Source organism: Malaya genurostris, chromosome 1, assembly GCF_030247185.1.
Source record: "Malaya genurostris strain Urasoe2022 chromosome 1, Malgen_1.1, whole genome shotgun sequence".
Taxonomy (NCBI): Eukaryota; Metazoa; Arthropoda; class Insecta; order Diptera; family Culicidae; genus Malaya; species Malaya genurostris.
The window spans coordinates 114945701-114959016 of NC_080570.1; the positions used below are offsets into that span (position 1 = coordinate 114945701).

At 39.3% G+C, this 13316-nt stretch overlaps 1 protein-coding gene across 3 annotated transcripts in view; it reads right to left on the reverse strand.

Annotated features, from left to right (window-relative positions):
- Positions 1-402: 402 nt before the first annotated feature.
- LOC131425455 (calponin homology domain-containing protein DDB_G0272472-like) overlaps positions 403-13316 on the reverse strand; it is a 163548-nt gene continuing 150634 nt past the window's right edge. For 2 of the 3 annotated variants that reach the window (XM_058587399.1, XM_058587398.1), the window contains exons 7-13: positions 13189-13264; positions 12650-12772; positions 7413-7481; positions 7234-7333; positions 6348-6492; positions 5560-5711; positions 403-1792 (exon numbers count right to left, since the gene is read on the reverse strand). In XM_058587399.1, the coding sequence (XP_058443382.1) occupies positions 1669-1792; positions 5560-5711; positions 6348-6492; positions 7234-7333; positions 7413-7481; positions 12650-12772; positions 13189-13264 (789 nt within the window). In that variant the 3' untranslated portion in view covers positions 403-1668. Of the gene's footprint in view, positions 1793-5559; positions 5712-6347; positions 6493-7233; positions 7334-7409; positions 7482-8098; positions 9912-9956; positions 12773-13188; positions 13265-13316 lie in introns of those variants that run through there. The other variant, XM_058587400.1, reaches the window with a different exon arrangement.

The window sequence follows — 13316 nt, forward strand, 5'->3', positions numbered from 1 at the left end:
ATACATAGAACTTAATACTGAGGACTTGAATGTTCGGCATGAGCTTTAGGGAAACAGAAAACTGAATCGAAACGGGCTAGTTCTTATCGAAGAGAGCTTAAAATTTTTGAGTGATACATTCATTTGTCAAATTCAGTTTCCGGTTTTTGCACCAGTTTTATTTTTCATGCTTTAAACCCAAATTTTCCCGACGATTGATTATTTTAAACTCATTTGCTGCTATGAACTGGAACTCATTTGCTGCAACGGACTGGATGGACTAAAATGTATAAACTTCTCTTGCATTTGATTTTTCGAGTGACTAAAAATCATGATCTAATTTTTTCTGTGACTTCCGTTCATTAGCCCCATTAGCCCGATTTGAAGGGTGGTTCGAAGAAAACAAACAAAGCACTGTTATCATTATGTCTGCATATTACAAGCGTATGCTTCTGGTGTATTACCCGTTGCACAAATTTTGCTTTCTCTTAGTAACAGTTTTGCTACAGGATAATATAAAAAAATGTATTAATTCGTATAAAAATGTGAAGCAGCTCTTTAACAGAAAGGCGCACGGTTAAGTTTTACTTAAGAGTTAGAGTTTAATATGCGTATAGGTTGAGTTTCCGTGTACATATTTCTTCTGTTCATATCGTTCAACATTGGCGTTTTTATTTCCAGCTTTAGCTATTTTCTGTTCAAAATATATATAACACGAGTAATCAATCACTAAAAATTGATTTTTACAACAATATTTGTTTCTTTTTTCAGCATTATTGCTTCAATGTGCGTAGGACAATGTGTTTAGGGTTAGGGATTTACCTACACCACTACAAGTTTGAGAGAAATCATGTCATTTAAGTCTTCTCTATCCGTTTTTCGTTCAATGTTGAAGCTTTCAAAATATACAGTTAATTTTGCACTAATAACACATTTTGTGACATGATTCATTACTCATGAAAATATAAACAGGGTCCTGTCCATCTACTATTCCCACTTCGTATTGCTCATCTGTTGACGTAGTGCGTTATTCGTTGTTTTGTATCGGCTTTAGTAACCTAAAACTACTATTTTTCTAGCTCATTGAAAAAATAAGTAAAGGTTGCGAACAAAAGCAAATGTCTTCGGTTCGTAAAGGACATGAAACGTCTTTGAGTTGAGTTTTTGTGTTTTTCTTCCAGAAGCGCATAACCTATTTTGATCACAATCTTTTCATTCTCTCTTGGTAGATGTTTGATAGCTCAAAACTCTTCTAAGAGGCAGTTAATCTTGTTTTGTTTTCCTTCGAAAAAGTCAGATGGAATCTTCACTATGATGCAGCTATTGTTGCATGGTTTGAGTCTACAACTGATTCTCAATTACTACAAACTAATAAAAAATTTAACAGGCGAAAGCGAAATACTTTAGCGAAAGAAAGTAACATTAATAATTACAATAACATTAAAACATACATACAATAACATATTCAAATTAGATCGTGGAAGCAGCTTATAATAAATAATTTTCTCAAATTAACATAGTAACAACATGAGAGACTATAACTAGAGGAGTAAATGTTTCGCCCCATCGACTAATCCTTTTTATCCACGATCCTACCAGGGCTCAAAACTACTCAACTGAAATCCACGAATTTGCACGTACAGTTTTTTTGTTTTGTTTCTTCGTTCAAGAATGACGAACGCTCTAGTTTTAATCCTCATTTTTGAAACGTCGATAAATTGATTGTACGTATGTAAATACACATTTCCAATCAGGCTTTCGCATTACAACCATATCTTCAACATCCAACAGTGGCGCGATCCCGGCTTTTTCACTGCAACGAAAAACGATATGGATTAGCGTGAGCAATGGCTACAAAAAACAATGGCTTCATGTCATTTTAATACTGGCAACACTGGTACATTAGATCTCGATTGTTTCTGTTGGCTGGTAACATAACCTACAAATTTATGAGAAAAACATGTGTTATAGGTATAGATTTCTTACTGAAACCCACTTTAACTTAAAATTAGTTGATGAGAATGAGTTCATCAGTATATAAAGTTCCATTTTCATGGGAAAATTTATACAGCGCGAGGAAGAACTCGTGTATTGAGCTGTTTTATTTTATATCAGTTTATTTATTTTACGTACAAATTTACTACAGGTGAAATGCTTTAATATAGCATAAAATGAAAATAACTGGAGCGCTCTGTTGTTCATTAGACTTGTATCGACAGTTTCAACTATTCTTTCTTTAAATTAGTATGTGTAGTACACAATATTAAACGCTGAACTCAGTTCCGTTACACTACCTACCTCACTTAATCTGTATTACTGAATATTTTTGAATACAGTTCTTTCCAGCTGGGTAAATTAAAACTCAAATGTAGGCCTAAACAAGTTCGTATCAAAATCCAAAATGGTGTCTTCTGGTTCATTGATATTCCTTGGAAACTCTTACAATATGGGTATTTTTGGAACGCGTTTGACGAATAGATGCTGGAACTCTATGTAAATGGTTGTTTCAAAATTCAAGATGATGACTTCCAATGAACCGCAGGTTGTCATCTAGATTCAGTTTCCGGCATTTACCCATCGCATCCGTTTTGAAAATATCAACCTTCACAAAGAATATTGAAAAACTGGAAGTCGCCATACTGGATTCTGAATCAAACATTGTTTTCCGGCGACTATGCGTAACATCAACTTCAAAAATACGAATATTGTCATAGTTCATATTATCATATTATGCCAAAACCTCTGCCAATCATAATTAATGCCAAAACTACCTTGGGAAAAAAAGTTTCCGTTATTTGGAATTTATTTCGTAAAAAAAATTTACGTTATTTGTTATTTATTTTGTAATAAGGCGGGTAGGTGATGTCACAGACATAACAGGAAAACGTATATGAATAAAATTTGCATGTTTCTTTCACACTTGCGAAAATCGAGAATTATTCATATCAGTTGCTTGTTCGAGTGATTTTTGCAATATTTACTACTTCTATTCCAAAATTGTAACGAAGTAGCAGTTTCTATCCTAAAGTTTGACTTATTGACGCCTAACATATACTATCAAGCGGAGCAAGTTTTTTTGTAAATCTACGTAAGGTACAATGTTTTTTACTTTACTATGGGGTGCCTTTTCAAAATTTACCCTCTGAGAGAGTGATAAGTTATTGATCGTGAATATCTCTTGTTGTATCTAACGAATCAACATAATTTTTGCTACATGCCATCGGAAATATGATCACAATTTTATGATAAAATTTTCAGTTGTGTGACATAATCTCAAACAATTCAGAATTGAACTTTTCTGAAATGTTTGGTATAAACGAGTATCAAAGAGCTTAATTTATAAGGCGCGTTTGCCTTTCTCGTATTTTTAAAGCTCATAGCTCAATAAACTGTGAAAGGATTTATATAATCTAACTAACAATAGAATCGAAATTTTTCAACTTAAACGTGTATAGCAAAAGCATTGAAGTATTTCAATAGTACACTATTGAAAAACCTGTCTCATTTGACCCATGTCAATATCAGCCAATCAGAACGCGTTCTGAGGAATAGAACAAAATATCTGCTGCTGTGCAACAAATCGTTCGATAAAAATGTTCCGAACAGTGTTGAATATCGTAGTGAGTTCCACAATTTGGTCCTTCTGAAAGGCAGGAATGAATCCCGTACAGCATCCTGATAGTTTCTTTCAATGAAATGCAAAACCAAAATGAAATAATCGAGATTAAAAATTCTATATGCTGCTATTTGTATAGCCGCTAGAACCGCCCATTAGTGAAAAAGTTACAAACGAAATCACGTAAAAAGAAACCTCTTAACAAAAATTGGATCAGTTCGGATTCTATCGCCACTGCGAGCAGATGTATTGTGTGTCGTTAGCACAGCTAGTTTCGCTTCCGACAAGAGCGATTACGTCAGAGCTGCCAGTTGTTTGCATTGGTGAAAAAACAACGAAAAGAGGAGAACGGTGGAGAGCATCACACAAAATCAGCCGTTCTAATGGCTCTAAAAGTTTTCTAAAGAACTATAAGGATTTCTTTTTCGCAAATTGAGGGTAGATATCCTCAGTTAAGTGCAAATCTAGAACAGTTTGATTAGATTTGTGCACTTTTCGCTGTGTGAAATTTACAGTAATCGAGATCAAGTGAAGCCTTCTTTGTTTTTGCGAAAAAATGTGAAAAAGGGGAATGCTTGCATAATTCATACAATTGATCAACTAATTGATATTCGGAAGTGTTAAGGAACATGTCAGTTGTTTTCGTATTCACGACATCCAGTTATGTCTCTGACATTACCCACCCGCCTTTTTTTTTTAGATCTACAGGAAAACTTTGATAATCCTTTGGAAATATTTGGATGGTTCTAATAACAATCGATTTTTGGAATTTATTCGATGTTTACAGCTGTGCGTACTTTTCGTCATCATTTATTTATCTACACCAAAAACCTAAAAGCAGAACCAGAACTGAATTCAAGGACTACATTCGGAACCTGGGGCATGCTCAAAATTAAGTTGCAAAATTCAGGTTAGGAATCCAGATCAAGAATTCGGTTTATGACTTTGGTTCTATAATTCTGGAACTGAACTCATTTTTCTAATCCAGGTTTCGAATTTAATTCTAGAACTTGACTTCCGAACCAGAATTCAAATCCAAAATCTAGTTCCCGAATTCAAGTTCTGAATTTGTTTCCTGTATGCCGGCTCTAAACTTTGAATCTGAATTCAGGAATAAAATCTAAAACAGAATTTCGGAATTAAACTTTGGTCAGTTCGAAAATTCAGGTTTAGAGTTAAGATCTAAAATTTAGTTCCAGAATGCAGATCTAAATTCAGTTACAAAATCCAGTCAAGATCTAATCCAAAATTCTTGTTTCATCTAGAATGAAGAATCAGTTCCAGAGTCTTGGTATTGAATTTTAAACTTGTATTTTGGAACTAAGTTCTGACATTGAATTCTTTAACGAAATTTTAAATTATGTTCTGACTTCGATTAAAATTTATTCTCGTTCAGTTGAACATCGGGACTGAAATTTGCCTAACTATCTCAAATCCTTCGTCACGGATACGAGAAATTTATGGTTATCACACTGTTGAAAATTTAACCATAAATTGTTGACCATAGTAAAGTAAGACGTATTCATGTCTTCTAAAATCTTTATATTTCGTTTTATGTTAGGCCATTTTACAACACGCGAAACATCATTTTTAACCCATATTTGTAAGGTTCTGCCATTTATATTCGTTCAAACTCAGGTAAATTTTAAAAAATATCTAACATTTTGTTAAATACATGGGATATGTCACTGATTGGATTCTTCAATAGTAAGAGATGGATGTACTATTTCCACAGGCAACATAAAACATACATTTTAGGAACACTTTTCTCATCAGAAGGCGCTTTCGGGGTCGCGCATAGCTCTATAACATTCAGGTCTCTATGTTTATTTGCTTTATACTAGCAGTCACTTTATCGTAGCAACCCACTAGATAACGACGTCGAATCGGAGAGGTGAGAACAAACCTATATAGGTGTAGTCTGCCAGTGTTGCCAGTCAAAAAAGTTAGGAAAAAATACTTACTCAGCCACTCGGAAGGCGAGTGTGAAATTATGACGTCGTTGTTGCGGTGTTAATTTGGTAAAATCAAAAGCGTCTGGAAGGAAATGGTGAATCAGCGCACAAAATGCCATTCCATCTGACCAACTGGTGGAAAAGTTCTCTATTTTAACGTTCTGCGAAGAATATGTATATAAAGATAATATAATTAGTATGTTTGCTAACAGCGGGTAAAAACAATCACCATCAAAAATCACACCAATAACAAGTATCAACAGTTGTATGTGTTTTGTTACTAGAACTAAAAAGAACAAGCATAATTAAAACTAAAGTGTATTTTGTACAATTTAACAGCTAAAGTCCATCACCGAAACAAGTCATTAACTGAAAAGTTTACTCGCTAGAAGAGAACCATTAACTAATATCTCAGACATGCAGCATATGTATAGTAATTTGAAACGTCGAATCCAGTCTGTGGTGGTACTGACGTAGCACACGTGTGTAAATTACAGTTTTGAGGTTAGAAGAGTAAAATCTTAAGTTTTTATTCGAAGGATTCCGAATTTGTCCCACATCAATCCGGACATCCTCGATTACCGTGTGTATTTTTTGTACAAAAGTACAGCTTGTTAAGAATATAGGAAATAGTAAACAAACGAGTACTGAATATGAGTGACACTTCGAAACCACTCATTCAAAACACAATTTTACTGTAGTAATTACACTGATGCACTTGCCAAAATGCATTAACAAGAAGGGGTTTAGAAAAAAAAAGTTGGCTGTTGACAGAGTAGTGTTGACAGTGGTTGTACCTCGTATTCTCTTGTTTTCATCTGGCACCACAGCAGCAATTGATCCTTGACAGTGGCTGCACGACGGTTCAATGACGGATCAGTGAACTGAAACATTGGCCCTCCGGCACCCGGCGTAGTTGGAGTTGAAGGTGTTCTGGGGGAGCTGCACGGGCGGACGAATGGTGACGGATGTTGGTGTTTTTTTGGTTTAACATTGATCGTGTTCGATCGTAAATGTTTGTGTGTGTGACGAAAGTTGAAATACAGTGGGAAGAGAAGAGAGAAGAAAGCGGACACATAGAGAGACCATGAGTAATGGTTGACAGGGGTTTGAGGTTTTTGTTTTCTGCGTTAACCCTGGGAGGATGTTTTTGGGCCAGTCATAAGCCTTTTTTGTTCGCTCTTCACGAGACGGCAACACTGTTTCAGTATGCGCCAACAGAAGGAACCATGATTGTTAAATATAATGTTTTAGTCGTCCGTCTATTATCCAAACATGTTACCATTACTGATTAGGATTTATAAATAATAATTAACTACAATGAAATTGTTTACTTTTTAATATAGGAATGCTATGTAAGTCTAAGATGTGTTAGTCACTGGCTAATACTGCAATTCTACCGACCGAATCCAAGATAAAACGATGATTCTATTTCGAAATGTTCTTCTAACAATTTAATATCATTAGTAATGATCGAGCTTTTTTGAATACTTTAAATGAATATGTGTATAATTTTGATGATTTTGATTTCCTAAATGATTCAATGGGCTATCATTATTATATGTAATTATTTAACCCCCGCTTCAACCATAAGGTCACTCGCCGGGGGTTTCAATGAACTACTGTTTCAAGCGATTTATGATTGTTTTCACTGTGAACGACATGCTCGCCATCGATACATACTTTGGAGGTGATTGTGATGAGAGGGAGTTCTGCTTGTCTAACTGTCGAAATTTAGCCATCGCTGACATCGGTTTGGCTGGACCTACTGTTTTTGTCATCACTGAGAAAATAAGAACGGATAGAAGGCAAGAATCAAGAATTGTCCAGGTTGTGGATTATGGTGGAAGCCATAATATTACCTGTAGTACGGGTGGTGACCACGTCTCCATCCTGGGACTGGATCTTCGAGGTTGAGGTTGTAGTAACTTCTGAAAGGTTTCAAGAGAAGAAAAGAACAGAGCCGTGAAATAACTCACGTTCAGTAACGACACATTACTTCGTAGTATAGCTACGGTTAAGATAATTAAGGCTGGGGAATTCGGGAAAGGGGTTTTGGTCGGTTAGTACAACTAACAAGGATACAAACTAGAAAATCTCACGTAAGGTTACCATAACTACATTACATATATCATAGACAGCGATAACAGTATATGAATGATATTTGCTATGAGCGAGCGGAATTCAGACATGATCACGAACCAATTCTGCGGAAGCTGATCAACGCGGTATGACTGGTTAGAAATGAACCTGTCGGAGTATGAGGTGAACAGACACACACAATTCGCAGCAAATACAGCAAAAATATCTGGGACATGGTTTCAAAACTGCCAAAATCAAACAAAGTGTTGAGCTTATTAGAGAGCTTCTATGTGCACATAGAAAGATGATCCAGTAGACTCATCTCAAAGCGAGTAGCGCTGAATTTGGTTTGTTGGAATATTCAACAAAATGAGCAGCTGATGGGTTTTGCATGCTAACAACACTGGGAGCACATGAAGCTAGCAAACCGTGCCAAACAACACTGAAAAAATACGATCGAACTCACGAATTCTACTACTTGTACTGTAGCCGTATTGCCACTTTTATTTTATTCGACGGAGAACACCGTTCATCTCCGCAACTTCGTTGATGGTTGTTAGGCTGCACATACAGATGCTTGCATGACCGCGTTGCGGCAATAGAAGTAATAGTAGTAGTAATAGTAGTAGTAGTAGAGTAGTATTAGCAGCATGAAGTACTTAGGTAACCGATTACACTTTTACCCGCTTAGAGCCAGATAGGGTACCGTCCTTGCCCGGTAAATTTTGTTTAGTGACAGTCAAAGATTGAGCAAATTCGTACACAAAAATGTTCATGTCCCCGAAAATGATTCATTTTCAAAACACGTACACGAGTAAGCATAAACATTCAGATGCTTTTCACAGAGAAGAGAATGCAGCAAACTTCGTTTTCTAGTCAATAAGTTCATGCGGAGTCTTTTGCGAATGTGTGCTCTGTCGTCTTTATTCTAAAGCTTCGTTGTTCACCGTTCCGCCACCGCACAATCACTAGAGTCGTGCGCCCACTCTACGTCACAATCGTATTGAAAACACAGCCTATATGATTCTATTCACACTGAAATCCTTACGCGCTAGATGGCCACAGATTACATCCGGACGCCAGTCGTTAACAGTTACAAATTGGAATGTTTTTCGACTTCATGGTTTGGCCACAAGGAGTCTGTTGGCCGCACCGAAGTCTACTTGTACCAAATGTCGGTAGTAAAATCTTGGTGGTTTCCACCGTAAAAACTACACAGCAAACGATTGACTCATCAATTCTTCAAATGCATCATCTACGTTGTCCTCGTCCAGAAGGTTCAGATTACCTAACGGGATATGAGGCATTGTTCGACTGCGTACCAACCCAGCACCAAGTGGAGGTTGATAGTACTGCTGCTGCTGCGGTTGTTGTTGTTGTAGTTGTGAAACAGCGGGTGTTTTTGGTTGCGTAGATGACGACGAATACATCGCTTGCGAAGATGACGGATAATCTCCCATAGGTTTGGGATTATTTTGCGGAGTCATTATGTTGTATTGATTAGGATTGTAACTGAGACCCATGGCGTACGAAACCGGTCGAACACTGTTCTGAGACATTCCACTTTTATCGCGTAGAAAATGATTGGTGGATGAAGAATTACTCGTTGAATCAAAAGAAGGTTTCTGACCGGCGAAGTATGCTTCCATTGTTCGTTGCTTGTCCGATATAGTATTGCTCTGTTGAGTCTTATAACCGCCTTCGTAGATCGGCGGAACAGCTAACGTGTGACTGGATTTAGCTCGTGCCAACCCATTCATTGTAGTTTGTGGGCTTATGTGCGCCCAGGAATCGGTACGAACCAGCGGAGCTGGTCGATAAGATTCGTATGCCGCGGGATGTCTCTGAACGTTGTTGTAAATGACATGAGAAGGTACATTGAACTGAGGCTGCGATTGCAATGCTTTACTGGCAATTGGGGTCTGCGGGATAATTTCAACTTTCGGCACCGTATGTTGCGGTAGATGTTGCTCCTGTGTAGTACGTAACGACACATTTGTCTGTCGACCCGGAGGAGTTGGACTCTTCTGTTGAATTTTTTTCAGAGAGTTTTGTAAATTTTGAGCAATCATTGAACCACGATCTGGCAAGTTGCCTAGATGAGAAGGTTTGTTGTTGGAAAAGCTGGCCAGTTGGCTAACCGGAGCTCGCATCACTTTCGTAGTAACGCGCATTTCCTGTGAATCCAACGAGTCCAAATCATCTCTGTCGTCGTTGTTGGGAGATAACGAAGCAGAGCTGTGCTGATCGTTCACACTAAGGTAGTTGATCTGCTGATGCTGCTGCTGCTGTGAGCTCATGAGTGCTGAGGGCTGGTGCATAACCGATGGACTATAAATCGAATTGGTGTTAGTGAGAACCAGCGGTTGGTTGTCCGGATTCGTCAACGAATCACTGCGATTGAGTGTGAACGTGGATATCGATTCCGGTAGAGTATAATCTGTGAAGGTATAGGTGAACCCAGTAGATTTTGTTGGTGGTCGACTCTCTCCGACATCAGGAAGCGATGGTCTTCTATCCGGCAGGCGTTCTGGTTGCTGGAAGCCAACTGGTTTTTCGTTGTACTTCAACGATCCTTGATAGGTAAGCTGGGATTGTGTTGGAAGTGTACCCTTGTTCAAGCCAAATTGGTTTGCTGTGAATTTGGTGGAAGCAATGCTGGCTACTCTACTATTATTGTCCCCGCCAGATCGCTTACCAACCCAAGGTGCTGTAGGTGTTGGAGAATCTCCACGTTCCGGCTTTGCCTGATAGTTGAGTACATGATGCGTTGGGGTGCGTTCGATCTTTGGTGGGGGAACATACGGCGTTTCGTGATATCCAGCGGCCGCAAGAGATTTGACCAGTCCAATCTGAACATTCATCGGTTCTGGTTTAACCTCTGATGTTTCCTTGAAACCAGAGGCTACAATTTGTTTTACGATACCATTGGACACATTGGCAGGAATCGGCTTTATGATATCCGGTTCGTGGTGCACAGGTTTGAAGTCCAAATTTACTGGAGCGGGCTTTCTCGAGATTGGTTTAAATGCAGACGTTGGAGCATGTGTGAATTGATTGGAAGACGGTGATTCAGAAGAGGCAGCCGTGGTCGGTTTAGAAACAGTAATGCTACTAGAAGTCGGCTGAGAAACAGAACGAGGAACTGTATGTTTGTTGTGGGATTTATTGACACTTGCAGCTGATTGATAAACTGGTCCGATAGGTTTCGAAGGTAGTTTGGGTTGCGTTGTCGTTTTGGGAGCGACATAGTTTTGGACGGATGGAGTTGGTTTCGGAGGTTTCATTTTCAGTTCGTCGAAGGAAGCACTTTCTGCTTTCTTCCAAAAGTTCATAGCTGAGTTTTTGGGAGTAGAATTTTTTATTGGAGCGACTACTTTGCCAAGCTTATCAGCGTTTTCGAAATTGTGTTTCAAGTGGTCGAACTTACTGGTCCAATTGTTAGCTCCAACGCGTTCTTTCACTGGATTTGTCCACATTTGTCTGGTCGATTGATTCTGTTTCTGGAGGAAAGCCATAAACTTTTTGTCGTTATCGGTTTTTGGTTTAAAGTCCGGCACCTCTACAGTCGGTTTGGCAGGTGCCGGTGCCGGAGTTTTCGCTTTAATTTCTCTTGGACGATTAACGGGGCGTTTTTCTTCATCTGTCTCATCATCGCTGTCAACTTCATTGTTCAAAAGTTTCTTTGGAATATCTATCGTATTTGCGCGTTTCATTCGCAACTTTTTACTAGTGTACTTATTCATTGGTTTATTCGTTTCTATTCCGTTCGAGTGTGTATTATTGGTATCTGCGGTGCGTTGCTGCTGTCCTCCAGATCTATGGAAATCGTTATGGCTTGGTTTCACTTCTCGATTTACTAGTTTCTGAACGCTATTGATAACGGTCGATCCTTTGGTACTATTCTTCTGTAGAACTACCTGTTCGGCAGTTTTGCGTGGTTCGTCCTCTTCAGAAGTCGAACCATCGTTGAATGAATACTTCTTCACCAAAGCCCGCTGAGCAGCAGTCTGTATGGGTTTCTTAAAAGGATCGCTTCGATTCACTGGAACCAAAGGTTTTATATCAATCGGTTTGTGTTGGACGACGACGGGTTCATGATCATCGATTGGGGACTGGTCAAAACTTTGCGATTGTCGGAAAAGCTTTTGTTTAGCTTTACGATCATTGGGTTTCATGATGGGCTTCAGGTTACTGTCCTGTATCTCTTTGGGAACGAATTGACTCGGGCGTTTCATCGCAAAGCCCGATGCAGGAACAATGGATTGAGTAGGCAAAACAGTACCGAATGACTGTTGCTTTTGGAGAGAGTACGGTAGAAGTGGTTTTTCTGGAATTTTAGGTTTATCAGGAGTTACCGAGTGAGAATGCGAGGACAGATCTCCGATACGACCGATTTCTTCGATGAATCGGCGAGCATCCGCCAACTCCTCACGGCTGACACCAACGGTATGACGATTGTTCCGATTTCTTCTCTTGGCAAAACGACCGCTACCACGACGCATTTGATTGATATCGGTCACATCTTCTTTGCCGTTCAGCTCCTCTACTGGAGAAACGTGTTCCGGAAGTTTATCAGGTTGCAGTAGACCTGCCTGGAGTCGACATACGAGCGATAACAGAGCGTTTCGTTTGTTCATTTCCACATTGATGTCCTTCCCGTCTCTAAGTGAGAGCTGCAACCGGTCAAGGGCTGCTGTAACTTCGTGCAAAATATCATCACAACCTTCCTGTTGTCTACCATTACAAACACTACTACCATCACCACTAACACCACTACCACCAGCGGTGGAAGTAGCACTACCGACACCAATACCACGATACATTTCGATATTGTCATGCAATCCGGCTGCTAAAAGCCGTAGGTCTTCGCCCGACTCTGTGCCGGAGTCTTCGACTGGCGGGATAGCCAGCGAAGCGACGCTACCACCAATTCCAGAAGACCCAAGAGAGCCGTTGGCGCCACCTTTATTGTGCAACAAAATACCCTGCAGCAAAGGCAACAAGAGCGACTCACCCTGTATACCACCACTGTTACTGTTGGAGTCGTTAGTGCTCTGTTTTTGCTGCTGTTGCTGATGTAGTTGTTGACGTTCTCGCTGCAGGTCGGCAGTTACACTAGCCACGATGTCGGCACAGGCTGTAAGAGAATCGGATGGATTGGTCGGGGGAACAAGAGTGATTAAAGCGGATTTGTTCCGAGGATCCAAGCCCCGACGCTGGTGGGTGTTGCCTTGCTTCTGTTTGCTTAAACACGACTTGCGAAACAGTTTGTATCTAGGAAGTGTGCGTGTCGGTTTGTACTTAAGGGTAAGGCGTTTGGTTCGGGGCTTGGTAGGTCTCATTTGGACTGTGGTTGTGTATGTTTGGATGGATTGTGTATTTAGCTATCTGGAAATTTGTAGCGGTTTAAAGTATTGTTGTATGTTTTTTTTTTGAATAACAAAGAGCAAGATAAAAGTAACGTGAAACGCAGGCCTTTCGAACGAAAATCTTTGGAGTGCGTTTAGTGAGTTTGTTTGGGCGTCTGATTGGTCTAGAAGTAAGTGGCGGTACCTTCTTTTTCGGCCATGATTTGACGGAGACGTGCTCGGATCTTACGACGTTCTTCGTAATTTGTAGATGAATCCAACTGAAAGAAAATTGCCATTGGTTTCTTAGCAAGTATCGCAAAACAAATGTAT